Source organism: Pempheris klunzingeri, chromosome 3 (genome assembly GCF_042242105.1).
Source record: "Pempheris klunzingeri isolate RE-2024b chromosome 3, fPemKlu1.hap1, whole genome shotgun sequence".
In the NCBI taxonomy this organism is placed as follows: domain Eukaryota; kingdom Metazoa; phylum Chordata; class Actinopteri; order Acropomatiformes; family Pempheridae; genus Pempheris; species Pempheris klunzingeri.
In genome coordinates, this window is record NC_092014.1 from 20357989 (window position 1) to 20376646 (window position 18658).

Consider the following 18658-nt stretch of genomic DNA (forward strand, 5'->3'; position numbering starts at 1 on the left):
AAGAAAAGAAGAGAAGAATGTATCTTTAGATTTCCTTACAAAAATGGATGTTCTGGATTAAAATACAAGACAAAAAAGAGGGAATATATGAATTTTACTGCTCTACGTCTGAAATCAGGCATGGTGCCTGAGAACTTTCAGCCCTACGTATATGTATTCAGCATTGTTCTGATAAGTATTAAGTATTTTTGCTTCAGCAACTACAAAAACCTTGAGCTGGTCAGCGACATGGATGGGGATGATGTTGCCCAGTAACCACTCAGCCTGGTCGCGCATCATCTGGATCTTGGAGCGATGTTTGTCAGCCTCTACGTTGCCATGGTAATGGAGACGGTAGCTGACCTCAAACTCACGGTTGAGGAACCAGACCAGGAGAAGAAGCAAGAAGAAGGCCAGGACGGCCTCTGGGACGAGAAGTTCAAGAGGTCGCGGGGAAGGTTCAGAGGCAGGAGTGACTAATGCTGAACCACCATCCCTGGATGTAGAGACGTTCAGTCTGAGAGAGAAAACGGGGAGAAGAGAGAGAGAAGTGAGGGTGGTTCAAGCTGAACATAGACATAACAAACAAAGGGACGGAGGGACAGGAAAAAGATTATCAGGATTAAGAGGAAAGAGAGGAACCACATAACCACTGGCACACTTAAGGTGTGTGTTGTGTAAGCTACATGTAGATGACATGACATTATGATGAAATATTTCCAGAGCAGCCTTAGGTAAGTTGGAGTCGGTCACTAAAAATCATTGAGTTGCAGTGTAATTCTAAACTTGCAATTTTATACCCATGATCAAATTAATCATAGAGGAGGCAGACATACTCATTTCTCCACTGACCTCAACGTATCACACCCAGTGCTCTCAACTAGCTAACTGCACTATGCCCATCTTTGATTGTAATAACCTGCTTCTCTGTCAAAAAGCATTGTGGGAGATATGGGGTATCACTAACAGAAGTTGAAATAGATGAGGTGCAAACTACAATTTCAACCTTAAACCACGAGGGAAAAGTTTGACTGCTGTTTATAATACAGATGAAGCACTGAGAGAAGTGTTTCTTATGCCAGTTCATTTGATCAAGATGTACACACTGTAATCAAATATTGTTTATTACTTCAGCATTTGTAATTAGCACAGGTGTAACATGTGAGCATATTCAGTGTAAGACAGGGCTTAGGGGTTATTTGTCTGTAAAACCCCACCGCACCTCATCTTTGCTAATAAAAACGAATAAATACCGGAAGGGCCTCAGACTGACTCACTGGCTCATAAAATGATTCTGTTTGAACAACAGTGCACTCAAGTAAAATTCAAGCAGATTATGTATCCTGTATGCCTTGAGAATCAGCTGCCAATCAAAGTGCTAATTGATAAAAACGGGAGTCTTTTCCAGCCCTCTCTCCTTCACAGTGGTGTAGTTGGTTAACTTGTGACTCTAATACAAAATTCAAGCCAGCACAGGCTGTATGAGTCATTTGCACCACTGGTGACATTTAGCAGCCATTACTGCTGGTGAACACAGAGGAGGAGAGAAAGAGAAGGATAGTGGAATAAAGAGCAGGCAACCGTGAGAATGAGTTAAAAGCCAGAGAGAGAGAGAGAGAGAGAGAGTCTGTAGTTATGAAAAACATAAAGGAGAGCTGTTGCTGCTGTTGACCCTTCAAATGTTGCTCATCCATCACACCCCTCTGTTTCCACGGAGACACTCACCCATGAACTGGCAAGCTGTTATTACCGGAGCTGAAAGACAGCGAAAGTGGTGTCAGTCAAGAGAAGGGGTCTCTTTCTCACACACACATGAACGAGCATATAAAATACGGATCATATTAAAACCTCTGTACTGGCTGAGGAACAGGTACACAGAGGTGTGTATATGAACTTAGAAAACACTCAGACTGGATTTCAAGTCTTTACATTGAAGGAAATGGGAGAAGTGCATTCTGTGGACGTGTACCATATATTTGTGTTTTTATTTGTGTTTACGTGCAAAGTGCTCACCTGTACCTGTGCAAGGGGCTGTACAGCAACAGCAGCAGGGCGACTCCTGTTGCAGTAGCCAGAACTGAGCGCATCCAGAAACTCAGCTGACAGAAGTTACAGTACTGGATGATAGCCAGGATGGTGGCACAGCACAAGAACATGGTCACCTGTAGAAAAAGGGTTAGTCAGTAAAGTGGCTCACAAAGCAATCAAAGACTATACCGATGGAGCAAAACAGAACAAACACAATGTAGTTCAGAGTGTGAGGGTCAGTTGAGCAGTGCATCTGTTGAGTAGGAGAGGTAATTATAAGGTAAGCTGAATAAATGCAGGGTTTTTCACAGTTCTGTTCATTAGTCAATGCTGACAACCACTGTGTTTTCATCTGAACTGAAGAAATAACACAACTTCCTTGTTGTATTAATTTCCCAACTGTGGTGACTCAAAGCACCATATTGTGTGAGTGGAGTAACATTAGTAACACAATTCAACACTGAAAAATATGCATGTTGTGTCTAAAACAATAATTTCTTGTGCTTTTCTTGTATTTGTACTTTTTTCTTTTTACTGCCTTTTCTCACATCTCCCCAAAAACACTCTCAGATAACTTCAGCTCAATCGCAATGTCTCTGCTGAAGTCCAAACAAAGACCATGGAAACTGAACATCGCACGCAGTTCTCTGGTCGCTAAATCTCTCAGTGGCTTAGGACCAAAATACATCTCTAACTGTATTTTACAATACAAACCCTCCCGGCCTCTCAGGTCACCAGGTAGAGGGGCTGCTAGCTGTTCCCAGAATGCAAAAAACAGCTTTGACCACCTTTAAATGCAGGTTAAAACCGTTAAAATGTTCTGCGCTGCCTTTGAATGAACCTTAAATATTTATCATGAACAATCTTGTCTTTATTTCTCAGTTCTGAACATTTTAATTTCCTCTAAAAAAAAAGTGCCTGTGCTCCTAATTTGCATGTTATTTTTAATGCAATTTTTCTTTCTTTTTTATTTCATCTTTTATGCATTATGTAAAGCTTTGAAATTTCTTTGTGCATGAAATGTGTTGTACAAACAAACTTGCCTTAGATTTGTAGGTGTATTTTCTGTATCTGTTTTTATTTTCTGTGAATAGGACAAGTTTTAGTTTGTTAGTGTAACTGACTACATAGAGTGGTGGACTGTATCCTTTCGCACAAGAATAGCTACACGTAGAATCCTTGAAATAGCTTTGTTGAGTCTTGTCTGACCAAATTGAGATCTCTGAACTTTTGTGTTGTTGTCCTTCGTGGTCTTAGCGGCCGTGTCTTGGCTGAATGGGGTTTTTTTTTAACCACTTGTGGTTTAGCAAAGTGCAATGCTTATAAGTTTTTGAGTTTTTTTGCAACACTCATATCTCTTTCACTATACAATATGTTTTTAACCAATAGATTTGATAAAGGTTCATTTTTATCAATGATAAAATCAAGTTAGATTAACCAATTAGTTCTTTCTAGCGGAAAATTACTTCTCTGTGTGTAATTTCAAAGGTATCTAAAATTCAGATGTCAAATGAAAAAGGTCTAAGCCAGAGCACACAGCATTGCAAAAAATGATCAAAGATCAGAAAAGCAGAGGAAATACCTATTTTCTACAATATACCTGGATATATTCAGACAAATGCACATGGAGACAGCAGCAATAATATGTGGACATTCACAGGTTGTTAATGATTATATTGACAGGATAACTTTTCCGTCTCATCCTTACACATGTCCTCCCCCTCGCCCAGTCATGCCCCCTCCCCCCAGCAATGTTATTGGGTTTTATATCTTCAAAGGCATTAAAGTCCAGAAAACTGCATGTCTAATTAACAACTCTCCCTGAGACTACCGCTTTGATCTGCAGGCCCCGAAGAGATGGAGAGAGCAGTGGGGAGAGACAGAGCGGGGTGGGAGAGAAATGGATAGAGAAATTGGGTGTTGAAAATCCTTGAAAAACAAGATATCAAAACACCACACATCATGCAAACAGCCACTGGCATAAAGCTGGAAGGAGACAGTGAAACGTATACAGAGCTGGATGTGGCCTTGACTCCAAACAGCATAAAAACGCTGCAAAGTATGGCTGCCTTCAATCTTCTCACATGCAAGACTCAGAGAAGAAGAAATGTCAACATCTCTGTTGCCAAGGTCCACAGGCGAAGCCTCCTGAAGCCTGCTAGCTGTTTTCCTTCTACAGTTCCTATCAGGGCTAATGCCAGCTAACAGCTCTGCTGGTCTCCAAGGATCTCTGGCTTCAGACCACCGTGGGCAAGGTTTCAAACCGCCCAACTCCTCTCTGCTTACTTTGGCTTAGATGTGTCAGTGAGGGCAAACCATTATAGCTTGGAAATCACATGTAGTACCACTACCATAATTAGCAATAAACCCTGTAATAACAGAGGAGGCATAGTTGCAGGAGCAGTACTAGTAATGGTGGCAGAGATGGCAGCAGCTGTAGCACCAGCATTTTTAAATAGTAGTACGAAGCAGGGGCAGATGTAGTGCAGCAGCAGCATCTGTTTGATATTTTTACTTACAAGTTTTGATATATATCTCTTAATTGACTAACTATTGTTTCAGGACTATATAAGACACCAAACCGGTGATATGACGTCTATTTGTCCATTCAGGATTCTTTTGGCAGTCGTGGACTCATTGGAATCTCTTCACAGTCTTATCGAGTTTTTATTCCACCATCCACTAAGTGACATGTTTACCTGGAGGGGCAAGTGGATGCTGCAGGTGAGGTGGGACAAGACAGAGATGGCAGGGAGGGAGACCAACACAGCCCCAATTATGTGACGGGGGACCCATCCAGAGACCACCAGGAGCAGGGAGCGGGTACAGTTCATCACTTCCTCCAGATAGAAGGCCATGCTGCAGGACAAGAGAGGAGAGGAGAGGAGAGGAGAGGAGAGGAGAAAACGTATAAACAGATTTACTCTCATTCAACCCACAGTCCACTTCCTGCTCAATCAGAAAACTGCAGTAGAATTTTGTCAGTCTTAAATCAAGGCACATTATTAAAACACAACTACACAGTCCAAGTCCCAGCTAGAAGATGAGGATGTATTGCCAATTTTCACATGGCAAAAACACACGATCTTTAGCACTTAAAGTGGTGGAAAATCCAAGTAGAGAAAGATGTTGGGGGGGGGGTTGTGAACTCCACCTGGTACCAGGACTGGGCTTTTAGAAAAAAAATAAAATACTGGACCTGAGCCAGTCGTATCTGACCAGGGAAGTTAATCCATTGTAGTGTGTGAGCCAAACACCACATAAAATAATCTGTTTTGGTTTCAGTGTAGAGTTGTAGTGCCACGCGATGGTCTATCAGTGGTTTTCAATCCTCAGCCACCGAGGCCCAGGGGATGCTGGCTTTTATTCCAACCAAGCACTACAGCTGTCAATTTGGAAACATATTTGTAGACCCTTGTGGCACAGCACTGAACAACAGCCTAAGTTAGATTTAAGAGGCTTTTCCATCCTGGTAGAAAAAAAACATTCAAAACAATGAATATATTACTTTATATAAATATGTTATAATTGGCCTTAAAAAACCCATAATGGCTGCACCCTGCTGGATACAAACACCCACACACACACGTCATTCGCACATCATCTGCCTCCTCACCGTATAGACAGCACCAGGGAGGCCAGCTCCAACAGGCCGGCCAGGGGGGCCAGGGCCAGTGCAGTGGGAGCTGGAGGGCCCACAGTGGCTGGGCTCACCAGAGGCGGAAGAAAGCAGGCCAGTGTCAGGGCCAGGAAGACAAAACAGCTGAGGAGAACATCCAGGAAGGAGCTGAAGGTGGAGCTTGCAAATGTCTGCACCTGAACCTGGTTCCTCACCTTGAGGGGAAGAGGGATGTGGAACGGAGGAAAAGCAGGGACTCAGCACCCAGATAACGTGCCTGCACCTTACATTGCACATACATGGGTGTTCTACCATCATCTGGGTGTTTATGTAAGAGATGATAGCAGGCTGAATTAATGTATTCAACAAGACAATTTCTGTGAAACCCTGAAAAATGATGACTGTCCAACGTATAGACAGTGCACGTGTGGTGTGGATCTGTGTAGAAGCTTGAAAGTAAACATAAGCCATCTTTGCCACAGGAAAATTTATTTCAGGATACATTAGTTATTGTTCCCATTCGTCCTTTATTACCTAAATAATGTATATTATATATGTGCTAACCTTGCTACATATCACTACATTTTTAATACTAAAAGAGAGCTGAAATTAGATTTTTTTAAGTCAAATATATAAATAAATATATTATTTAATTATAACCGTGTGCACACATTGACAAATTGTTAAATCCACAGTGGAAATTATTTTTATCTACACTAATGAAAAGTGAAAAACTTTTTAAACTAATGCAACGTTAGACTCATTATCAACAGTCGCTGAAGATTTGCATGAAGTGAACCATCATTGAATGTTTGAGGTGATTTTCTTTTGCTCTGCAGTAACACTGGTCTAACAGCAGAGGGCTGCAAGGCTGTGAGGTCAATACAGGCCAACTGGAACTGGTCCTGGGTGTGTGATTGTGTCGCACTAATGTGGCATAAAATTTAGGAAACAGAGGGGTACAAGGAAAACCTTGCAACAACTGCTGTCCTCTTCTCTTACAGACACAGAGCCCGCTATTCAAGACCCTTAGATGTGCAGATTTGGCAAATATCCTCACAAGAATAGGAAAATCAGTAATAGGAAACAGGAAACTAAGACATTTTATCAATTCTCTCTTTTGCCAGACCTATTTTAAGGTTAGCGCTGAATAAGGCAGTGATAAGGGTTACAATTACAGTGACAGGTAGGGTAATGAAAGTCAATACAAAGCTGTGTGTTTGTGTGTGTGTGTGTGTGTGTGTGTGTGTGTGTGTGTGTGTGTGTGTGTGTGTGTACCTCCTCCTTATAGCTGCTGCGATAGGCCTTTTCTAGAGGTCTCTCTAGGAAGTTCAGGCTGATCTTGTTAATGGGTGGCTTGAAAAAGTAGTCCTTCATCAGACTGTGTCCCACAGAGAAACAAGACCAAATATAAAGTAAGATATGATGTTCCTTTGGAAATGAAATATTACTGAAAAACATAAACCTTCACTGACAAAATGCACCAAAATATCCAATGCATTTACTGTTGAATCTGCTTTTCTAATTTTCCATCCTTGAGTAGACACTACACTTTAGGCATTTTGTTGTTTTGTGCGGTTCAATCGTTCTCTTGTTCACTTTTCCCTTGATGCAATTTATTCTGGCAGATCTCAACACAGCAATCATAAGCAGGTGAGGACCAAAACAATCAAGACCCTTTAGAGGAAGTGGTCGCAGGCCATTCAAGAACAAATTCTGGAGCGGCTTGCTTGTGGTAGCCGGGTGCGTTCTGCATACTGGGATGTGTATGAGTGCGATTGTTAGCAGCTAACCGGAGACTGAAATTGGTTCTGACCTGGACTAGCAATAAAAGTACGTTGCCTTCTTGACATCCGATAGCAGATATGACCTTCTACATGACCTTTTTCCTGTTTATACTTTCTTACTCCCGCCTGAGACACATCTAACCAATGAGGGGAGCGAACTTTCTCACGTGGCTTTTAGTGATGCATTTTGGTTTGCTTGACCTTTCTTCTTCTGTGGCCGAACCAGGAGGAAAACACAACAAAGTTTACCAACTAGTCCGCTGACTCTTAGATTTCTATTGTCTATTGTCTCTGCACGTAAAGTTATCATACAAAAACTAGTGTGAGAAGCATTTGTATTTTATTTCTAAGAGCACCCTGAGGCCTTTCTGTGCAGAGTTTGCATGTTTATTTCTGTGTTTACCTTCCACACTGGGAAGACATGAAAAGCGCTACAGTGAATTAATTAATTCATTACCTATACCACTTATCCTTAAGGTTCATGGGGGGGCTGGCGCCAATGCCCACAGACACTAGGCAAGTACATCCTGGTAAGGGCTTGTGACAGTGAATGTATCTTTTTAATGCTATGTACTGTGCCTGTAGACCAACAACTAGTGTGGATAGATAGACACCCTGAGAGGGTGAAAATTGGGTAAAAAGTTTTATATTATTCATATAATTAATGCTTACTGATTTAGAAACCTATAAAAAAGTGAGCTCTTATTCATGACTAAATGTATCCATTCACGTGATGACTCTAATCAAACATAATCAATCACCCATGAGTGGTATTATCAGTTCATATATTCTACCTTTAACCTTCTTGCTCACCTGTCCTCCCTGATAACTTCCACAAAGTGGGCATCGCTCTTTTCTCTAAAGTTCTTGGCACGCAGCTGGATCAGGGCAGAGTGGTCCATTCCTGTTCCTGCTGCCCCTGTGCCACCCGCCATGCCAAGACTGGTGCCAGTCCCCGTGCTAGTGCTGGTCTTCTTTTCTTTCTCCTGGAGCATGTCACATAGGGAGCTCTGGCTGGCTCTCACTGGGTCCTCCAGTGGGGGACTCAGGAGACCATTGACTGCCCTGGGGCTATGACCTGGGATGAACTGGAAGGGGAGGGTGGGAGGGTGGGGGGAGCAGAGAGAGGCACAAGATTCACAAGTAAAAACACAAAGAAAGAAGTCACAGAGCAGGCGAGACACAGGGAATGATTGCTGAGTAGCTTAAGTGACAAATGCTTAAAGGGGTGCTTGACAAATGCACTGGTGCTGTCACCATTCAAGCGTATGTGTGTGTGTGTGTGTGTTGTACCTTGGCACTGCCGGTCTTGTGCTCCTCTTGGCAGCCGTTCAGCACAGCCACATCATCACCCTGCTCTGCCCCCGAAGACAAGACCACACTACGGGACACATAGGGAGGCTAGAGAGAGAAAAGGACAGAGGCTGACAAATTACAGCATATCACACAGAAGCAGTTTGAGACATTACAACACCAATTTAGAGAGAAGTGTTTGAGCGTGGACTACCAACACTGAAATGACATTGTGTCCTCATAAGGAAGACTCATTTACTCAGAAATTAATATTAAAATATATAAATTATATACAGATTTGTGTACATTCACAAAGCAAGATATAAAGAAATAATGCAACAGTCATCATAATTTCTTTAGAAACCAGCAGAAACCATCACAGTATGAACAGCAGAGGTATCATCCATTTTTATGTTCCACCTTTGACTTTTTACCTCTTCAGACTTACCTGTGTGATCCTGTCTGGTGGCTGGTGGGGCAGCAGGGGCTCAGCAGCCTGTGCTCCACCAGGGATGAGGTCTGGTGTGCGTGGCTGAGGGCAGGAGGACAGACCGACCCCAACAAAATCTCCCCCTGACAATCCCACCTGTGAAAAGCCACACTGAACATCATGCTCCTGCTTCCTCCCTGAGATCAGGTAGGTTTTCAGACCTGAGGAGAAGCACAAACAGAAAAGCCCCTCAGTTTAGAACTTCATAATCAGGACATCACTGCCAAAGACGAGTTCCCACTTACCAGCATTTAGTTGTCATCCACAGAAATTATAATGGCAATTTTAATGGAAAATGAATTGCAAGAGCTTCATTGCTGACAGTGACACTGAAAACGATATGCTTTCAACAACACAAGAGGCCGAACCACGACGAAGAGACGAGTAAATCCTCGAATGGGAGGACTCTTGCATGTTTCGTCTGTGTCCTCTAATCTTGTGCTCAAACAATAAGTCAATCTGCAGGACAATTAGTCATTGATGATTTAGTAAATAGAATCAAAAATGCCAAACTTGAGCTTGTTATAGTTTCAACCTGTTAAAATAAGCTTGTGTTTCTGTGTTTCATGTCATAATAAAATAAATACTCTTTTCTTGGATGATAATCAGACTAAAACTGACTTGAAATTTCACAATAAAAGGTTTGGTTTCTGACATTTAAAAAAAAAATCTTACACTTGCGACAATAGTGGCTTGTTGCAGACGTACCCTCTTCAGGCAATCATCAGCCACTCTTTGTAGATGCAAACACACTGAGAGGCAGGTAGTAATGCAATACTGGGTGTTTCACCAGCTATGTTTGCATATCAGCCCAGAGCTCTGGCCGTGTTCACACTGGTGTAGGGCCAACAAGGAAATACACAAACAGTGGATTAGAGTGGTGGCTCATAGCCAGCTGCTATCAGCCTGTCCAAACACACAGTAACCTGGCTAGCTGGCCTCTTTGTTCAAACAGCTAAAGGTGCTAACCTTTAGCATGGTGATGACTGAGTGAGGGACTACAGGCCAGAAAGGGACCTGGTCCACGAGTTTTCGCGTGCTGCTTGTCTCAAACTGATTGCTGATGTTACATTTCATTGTTGTGTGCACTATTTACCCCAACATAGAACCCTTCATTTGGCTTCCCTGCTCCATGTGCACGAGCAAAGACAAATTTACACACTGCGTGTGTTTTTGTAGAAACTTTACTGCCACCCGTTCCTCCATGAGATATACCGTCTAGCTCAACTATGTCTAAGATTTCATGAAGTCTTGTGTCATATTTTGACTGGATCATCACATCCCTTTCATATTTTCTAAATATGAAATAGAAAAGTAGATTGTTGTAGATTTTGGCGTTAGTTTTTTACACCGGATGCCCTTCCTGACACAACCCTCGCCCATTTTTAGTAGCCGGGACTGGGAGGGAGTCGAACCCAGTTCTGTTCCATTTGGAAATAATCTGGAGTGGATGAGGCCAGTGGGCCTATTGTCTACCATTGTCTATGTTGAACCCAACATGGACACAAGCAAAATTCTCTGGGTTTGTCCTTTACAAATGATGCTGCACCCTCTCTGACACAAGAACAGCTAACTTTTGAACTGTGATTCCTTTGATGCATGAAGTGAAGAGTCTTGGTCATGGTTCAAACACATCTTTACCAGATTACTCTGATTTGGAGGAGGCAAAAGAGAACAATTCAAGAGTTGTACAGAAAAAGCATAGAATGTTGCCAAAATGAGAAAACATCCATTCGGTGTATACATTCAACAGAAAAAGAAATATGCGGTGAAGTGTCAGCCTGTGCAAGTGTGACTGATGAGCATCCGACCCATATGTGAAGGCATGTGCGTCACTCTGATGTTAAGTGGGTGTGTACATAAATTGGTTTGGATAACATTTGCAACATTTTTAGTGAATCTACAAGTCACACACACACCACTGACTCCCACTCATGTCTGTCTGTCTCTCCTCTCACTGGATGGATCTAGTTTTACTATCTCTTCATCTGTTTTCACCCTCCTTCTCTGTATAAGGTACTTTTCTTCTACTCTAAACACTTTACACTTTCTTTAGTAAGTCTCTCGTGATTCTAAGATTTAATGAAGGGGATAAGAGTAAGAATTCATATTAAAAAACACAAACCGATCACACTATTGGCAGAACTAAAGTACATTTCACTGATTTGGTGTGTGATTGTTTGACTGATCTGGGGGTTAATCTGCCATGAGATGCAAATCTAAAAAGATACATCCGAAGTTAAGTTGACCACTGTGGAACCAACGGGCATGACTGAGTTTCACCACAGGTTGTGGTCCTGCTTCCTTGTCTGCATAAATAAAATTAGTCATGAATACATAACTAACAATGAACTTATCTTGGGAGTCTGGAAGCACCGTATGTCTTGTTCCAGCCCTTGGACAGTGTAGACTTGGCAGACATCCACAGCCTTTAGGCCAACAACAGCCCTAACTTCGGGATTGAGTCCTTTGCTAAGAAGGCGACAAAGGCCATTTATGAGACCTTGACCTACACACACATATACACACACATACACACACACACACACACACACACACACACACACACACACACACAGAGTCACGTTAAGGTTCACTGCTGTTCTCTGCCGTCCATTAACTCTTAGGCCAGAGTATCAGATTTTTAATGGATGTTAACAGGGGCCTTCTGCACCACAAGTGAAGCATGTGGCTGTGAATTATGCTTTCTCTTTTGCTCCAGATCTCCAATCACTCATGACTGTCACACAGACACAAAAACACACACACGCTTGAGTGGGATGTCAGCTAAACTGCAGTTAAATAAGATATCAGGAAATCACATCTCAAACTGAAAACGACCTCAATTGTAGGGAGTCAGACAGACGTCAAATATTGTAATTTTTCTCTCTAATTCTAATTTGAATATGTGAAATTCTATTTGTTGATTTGTATACAGCATTAGGAGATAACTGAACAGCCCATGCTTTCCCAGGTAGCTTATCAACCCATGTTAAATAAATGATTACCAGACACCAGACAGTCAAAACAAAAACGTGGCCAGTTATCATGCAATACAGATCCACTGAACTACCACACCTGAACACTGAAGCCCAGAAGTGCCTCAGGATGGAGGGGCAGAGAAACAACCAAATTGTCCTCAAACACAAAGTCAGTAAAGGTAATGACACGCTCAGCAGGCTTTATTCGTAACAGACATTTTTACTTGTCTTCATAGGAAAAGCACAGTTGTTAGTCATAACACTAATGATGGATCTGTTCGATTCGGTGGTCCCAGTCAGTCACTGAAGTGTGACAGTGAGCCATCACACACAGTACCAGCACCCTAACACTGAGGCAGCTAAATGGAGTTCATTCATCATTACTGGTATCATTTACACTTGTGCTCTTCCTACTGTGACATGTTGAAATGCATTCTGTAAAAAAGGCTTATTAAGAGGACATAAAAGCTAAGAAGCATAGCACCCCAACAACAATATATAGTTTAGTTTAGGGTCCTTAGAACCTAAAAAACTCACTCTGTGATCTGCACAGCCGTCACCCTGGCGACTCCCTAACTTGCTTCCAGTTTGTAGTTGGGTGAGATCATCTGCTGAAGTCACAGAAGAACCTAAAATGATTTAATGTCTTTAAATGCTACAAGATTTTTATAACTTTCATGTCAGAAAAGAAGAGAAAATACTCCAGCTATAACATAGAGGCTGCCAATAATCACGGACACTTATTCTGTGATCTTCATTTTAACCCCAGCGCACGTCCTGCATGAGAGGCAAAATGCTGACGCGTTGAGGACACAGACGGAGAGGAGATAGCAAAAGCAGAGTGGCAAACGGCGAAGAGATGGCGAGGGGGAGGAAGAGACCGGGAGCACTTTGAAGGTCACTGAGTTTAGCATGCCTCACATAACCCACATTCCTTGTCTACTTCCATTTCAGCTTTCTAACTTTATCAACAGCACGGTCTAAGCTCTTAAACAGGCCTTTCGCACAACAGACACTGAAAAATTGTAGCTTTCCAACCATCAGGTGCACAGTAGGTTAATGTGTTTGTGAGTGCAAATGTATGAGTGTCAAGTACTTTTTAGATATACAATAAAGTGCCACATGTACTGTGTGCTCTGTGTGTTTATCTAAGCTCTAAGGCATAACAAAACTAATCCTTAACTACTGAGTTTTGTGCAGCCAGTCATTGAACACACTGTGGAGTTTTCTAGTGTGAGTGTGTGTGCGTGCGAATGTGCGTGTGTGTGTGCGTGCATATGCGTGTGCGTGCGACTGCATCTGTGTTTATGTATTGATCTTCTCCAAGCTCTGTAAATGCAGCACTCTGGGAAAGAAAATGACACCAGCACTCTAAAGTATAAATGCAGCTCAATGGTTTTTATTGATTGATTCAGACCAGCTGGCTGGAGCTGAGAGGGTTCAGCTGAGGACAGCTACCACCACTACAATATTCACAGACACACAAACATCACGGCAAAAAAAAAAATGCCCATACAGTACCCAGACATAGACACAAGAGTTCCTCAGGCAGATCTGAGGACATCGATGTCAAGGTCAAGATTGTCCCCTCCAGAGTGAGCCTGCTGCAGTGATTTTCATTATAGATTTATTATACTTTTACACATGCCATTGTAGAATAACCGAATATTCCCCTTTAAAGCTGAAGTGAACAAGAATAAGACAATAAGACTGGAATGTACATGTTAAGAGCCAAATTCATTTTGAATGAGAAGTCACTTATTCTGAGTGAGTATTCTGTTCCATTCAAGTCTTAACTTCTTTAGGGTTTGTTGAGGCTCAGGTCCAGTTGTTTTTTGTGTCAGATACACATTTTTCAATGCACATTTATGTATGTCTGAAACAGGCATGAGTCACACATGTGAAGTCATAGCAGACAAATTGTTGGTACAGACACTAGTTACACAGACGCATGCATCTACAAGACACCTTCCTACACACTACCAGAGCTAATTACAAATACACAGTGCACCCTGAATTCACCCAGAGTGGCACAATGCACAGTCTTACCCTCAATCCAATCCTTCACGCTGTTGATGGATCAAGCATACATACATGATTTCATTGGTATTGTCTCTAACTTATTCAAAATGTGTTGTTTCAAAGTGCCCAAAGCAATACAAATAGAAACATCTGCACAAGGTATTTCACAGCAGAATCTCTGCAATTAACATGACCTCACAATGTTAATGTAATGTTTGTTGAGACTAATTTGGTTGTTCGTGTGTGTGGAGGTATGTGCAGTGACCACACAAACCAAATCCTCCAAGAGGGCATAAACCTTCACACACAAGAAACCCTTTCCAGGAAATATGCAGCATCTGCCTGTCTGAGACATATTAGAGGGATGATATGTCTGAGCGAACACACACACACACAAACACACACACACACACACACACACACACACACACACACACACAAACTTGGCATTTCCTGCATGTGACTCATCCAAGGTAGTGCTCTGCAATGTGATCGCCTCTGTCCCTCATATCCTCACTTATTAGAAAATACCACTGCGATGCAAACACATACACACACACTTACACACCACATGCACAGTCACTTTCAGAAAAACAAATGTAAAGGACGCGTATGCAGGAATGAATGAATAAATGAATGAATGAACAGAAGGCTGAATGGAGAGGAAGCGTAGCTGAGTCGTCACATTCCACATGTACACCCAAAGACCATACGCACCATAGACACACACACACCAGAAAGTTACTCTCCTATGAACACACTCCCAATTCACTAACAAGATACAAACATATCAATGAAACAATGATTATGATTATGATTAAATGATTTTGATAATCAATTACCATAAACATTTATGTAATTTCTTTAAAAATTACTCTTGTCGGATCTGGCAGACCATGACGGGACTTTCTCACCATGTGCTGACATCATACTAAATGAAAGAATGAAATGATGAATTCGTTAATCAGTGTTAGCTGCAGCCCTACAATGAAAACTTGCTCTTACCAACAAAATTCAGGTGAGTGATTGCACAGCTCTGCATGCATACACACACACACACACATTCTCGCCCTCTAACGCATGCTGCCACGCAGAACTCCTGGAAGACAATTCCTCTAAAAGGCTTATGTGTAAACTCACACGAGTTAACACACATACCCACTCATAAATGTGTAAAAGTGCACATGCATGCACACCCAGTCCTCCTGCGAGAGTCTGGGTGAACGTTTGACTAAAGCTGACATTTCAGACAATCCCCAGAGGGCCGTCCCAATCTGGACTCTCTGCATTTCCTGACAAATGACCCTTGACCTTATGGCGGCGTCCATCCCCACGATCAAAACCATCCCCAGTGACCCAAAGGTCGCCGGCTCCCCTCTGGTCCCACACACAGGAAAGTGAACATGTGTGTGAAAGACAAAGGAGGACAAAGAGGGAGAATTAACACGCAACATTTAATCGAACCAATTAAGCACCAAAGCAACTGAAGCCGACCTCGAAACTGAGGCAGAAAAGGACAAATTAAGGCAGACGGGGGGGTTTAACTTCCTCTTCTTTCTTTGAGCTTCATCTAACCTTTTCTCTCATTCTTCACTTTCATCCTTAGCTCGGAAGAGTCACGAAATAAACATCTCCAGCACTAAAAATAGACTTCAACTTGTTTTCCCTTTTCACAGACTTGGCCTTCCAACTGTCCAACTTCTCAACTATCACTCTAACTTTCGCCGTCTACCTTTTCTCTTTTGTCTTGCCAAGCATTGCATCTCACTACCTTTCTATCTCTATATCAAGCTACTCTGTCTTGTCTCTCCTGTCTCTGTCTCTCATTTTTCAGCCATCTTCCTTTCACTTAAACTTTCTCCCACCAGCCTTCCTTTTTTTCTACACCCCCCCCTCCCTTCCCTGCCCTCCAGTTTTCTCCCTGGTCAGTGGCGGGTCTTGAGAACAGGCCTCGCGCAATAGCAGATGCCTCCATATTTGGACACGCTGATGGAACCAAGGGATGAGGCTCTCACACGATCCTCCTTCAAATACCCTCCCATTCCTCCTTCCCATCCATCCACACCCCCCCCTTCCCTCTTTTGTGCCATCATTTTAGTCCAGGGAGTTCCTCAGTCGCTCCCTCTCCTTCCTCCTTTTCTTGTATTGTATCTCCTTTTTAAAAATCTTACTCCAGGGGTTTAATAAAGCATCTCTGGGCGGGCTGGTGGATCAGTGGACATGTTCTGCATGGTTTGGGTCACACAAGACCATTGTCCCACCACCTTCAGGGTACTAACTTGAACGAAAGACCATGAGAGTCCACAATTAGAAACAATGAGGCTTGGGAAAAATCCTGTGACAGTAAAGGTGTTGTTTTGCCTCATACGTACTTGGGTTTCTTTCTGTCAAATAACATGACTTGAATTAGAATGAGGATTCAAAAACAACAGATTGAGAACCGACTGATGAGCAGACTTGAAATCACTGATAAAATTAGTTGTTTCCCTCTCTCCTCCACTAACATGACACCTGCCCAATAAGGGCAAAATGGTTAAACAATACATAAATCCCCCTTTTTCATCACCATCTGTTATCAATGGCTCTTCCCTCTGAAGGTCCTACAAGTGTGCGTGTGTGTGTGACATGAAGTGCAGTTGGTTGACACGAGCAGTGACGCACTCCGACTGTCACTGCGTCACTCTGATAAACACACACACACACACACACAGCTGTTAAAAGGCATTTTAGTGTCTCACTTCAGAGGCTCTGAGTTTCTCTCGGGGAAGCTGTCGCTCAGCAGCGGAGGACAGTCCTTGAGCAAGAAATGACCAACCTTGGTCCTGCTGCAAAGGCGATACCAAATGACGACTACCACGTCGCTTTGTTTCATGCATGTGCACACACTCGGTCACATATTAACTCCAAGCACGCAGGGAGGCTAACAGTGCATGCTATTAAATACGCACATGCTGCACGGTGACAGATAATAATAATAATAATACATTTTATTTATAGGCACCTTTCAAGGCACTCAAGGACACCGTACAACACACAGAAAACAAAACAGTGAAAAAACAAGTTAAAAGTTAAAATAGTTTAAAAAAAGGGGGAGATCTGCAGAGTGATGTTACAGTGAGTAGGCTTGTTTAAACAGGTGGGTTTTGAGGTGTGATTTAAAGATGGTCAATGTATTGATGTTCCAGATGTCCGGTGGGAGGGAGTTCCAGAGGCGGGGGGCAGAGCGGCTGAAGGCTCTGGACCCCATGGTGGTCATACGGGCAGGAGGGATCGTGAGGTTGATGGAGGATGATGATCTGAGAGTCCGGCTGGGTGTGTTTATGTGGAGGAGTTCAGTCAGGTATGGAGGGGCGAGGTTATGGAGGGCTTTGAAGGTTAGGAGGAGGACTTTATATGAGATGTGGTATGTGACCGGGAGCCAGTGAAGATCCGGGCTGCAGCATTCTGAACCAGTTGCAGTTTATGGAGGGACTTGAGGGGGAGACCAGAGAGAAGTGAGTTGCAATAATCCAGGCGGGAGGTGACCAGAGAGTGGACCAGGACGGCGGTGCTGGCAGGGGTGAGGGAAGGACGGAGGCGATTAATGTTACGTAGGTGGAAGTATGCTGACCGGGTGACATTATTGATGTGTGTTTGAAAAGACAGAGTGCCGTCAAGGACAACACCCAGATTTTTTACTTGAGGGGAGGGGGAGACAGAGGAGTTGGTGATGGTGAAGGTGAAACTGTTAGCTTTTGTGAGGGTGGATTTGGTACCAATGAGGAGAACCTCAGTTTTGTCACTGTTGAGATTGAGAAAGTTGGAGGAGAACCAGGAGTTGATTTCCTGCAGGCAGTCACAGAGGGAGGTGGGAGGTAGGGAGGAGGTGGGTTTGGTGAAAAGGTAGAGCTGGGTGTCATCTGCATAGCAATGAAAGTGAATGTTATATTTACGGAAAATGTGGCCAAGGGGGAGAAGATAGATGATGAAGAGTATAGGACCAAGGACAGAACCCTGGGGAACACCGGAGGGGATGGGAGATGGCTGGGATGAAAATGTTTTTAACTGAATGAATTGGGAACGGCTAGAGAGATATGATATGAACCAGTCAATTGGGGTGCCAGATAAGCCAATGGAAACCAGTCTATGGAGAAGGACGGAATGGGAGATGGTATCAAAAGCTGCAGTCAGGTCGAGGAGGATGAGGATGAGGCTGGATAAGAGTCCAGAATCTGCTGTCATTAAAAGGTCGTTGGTGATTTTGAGAAGGGCTGTTTCTGTGCTGTGATGGGGAAGGAAGCCTGACTGGAACTGTTCATAGAGGTTGTTATTGGAAAGGTGAGAGTGGACTTGAGATGCAACAGTTTTTTCCAGGATTTTGGAGAGGAATGGCAGATTGGAGATTGGACGAAGGTTATTGAAACTGTTAGGGTCTGAACCAGGTTTTTTCAGAATCGGTGTTACTGCAGCAGATTTGAGA

General features: G+C 42.9%; 1 protein-coding gene across 3 annotated transcripts in view; it reads right to left on the reverse strand.

Annotated features, from left to right (window-relative positions):
• Positions 1-18658, reverse strand: part of adcy9 (adenylate cyclase 9) — a 38438-nt gene that overhangs the window by 5118 nt on the left and 14662 nt on the right. For 2 of the 3 annotated variants that reach the window (XM_070855119.1, XM_070855111.1), the window contains 9 exons: positions 9155-9357; positions 8707-8814; positions 8227-8501; positions 6905-7007; positions 5624-5841; positions 4707-4866; positions 1993-2141; positions 1705-1734; positions 211-496 (listed from right to left, as the gene is read on the reverse strand). In XM_070855119.1, coding sequence (XP_070711220.1) covers positions 211-496; positions 1705-1734; positions 1993-2141; positions 4707-4866; positions 5624-5841; positions 6905-7007; positions 8227-8501; positions 8707-8814; positions 9155-9357 — 1532 coding nt within the window. The remainder of the gene's footprint in view (positions 1-210; positions 497-1704; positions 1735-1992; positions 2142-4706; positions 4867-5623; positions 5842-6904; positions 7008-8226; positions 8502-8706; positions 8815-9154; positions 9358-18658) is intronic. The other variant, XM_070855127.1, reaches the window with a different exon arrangement.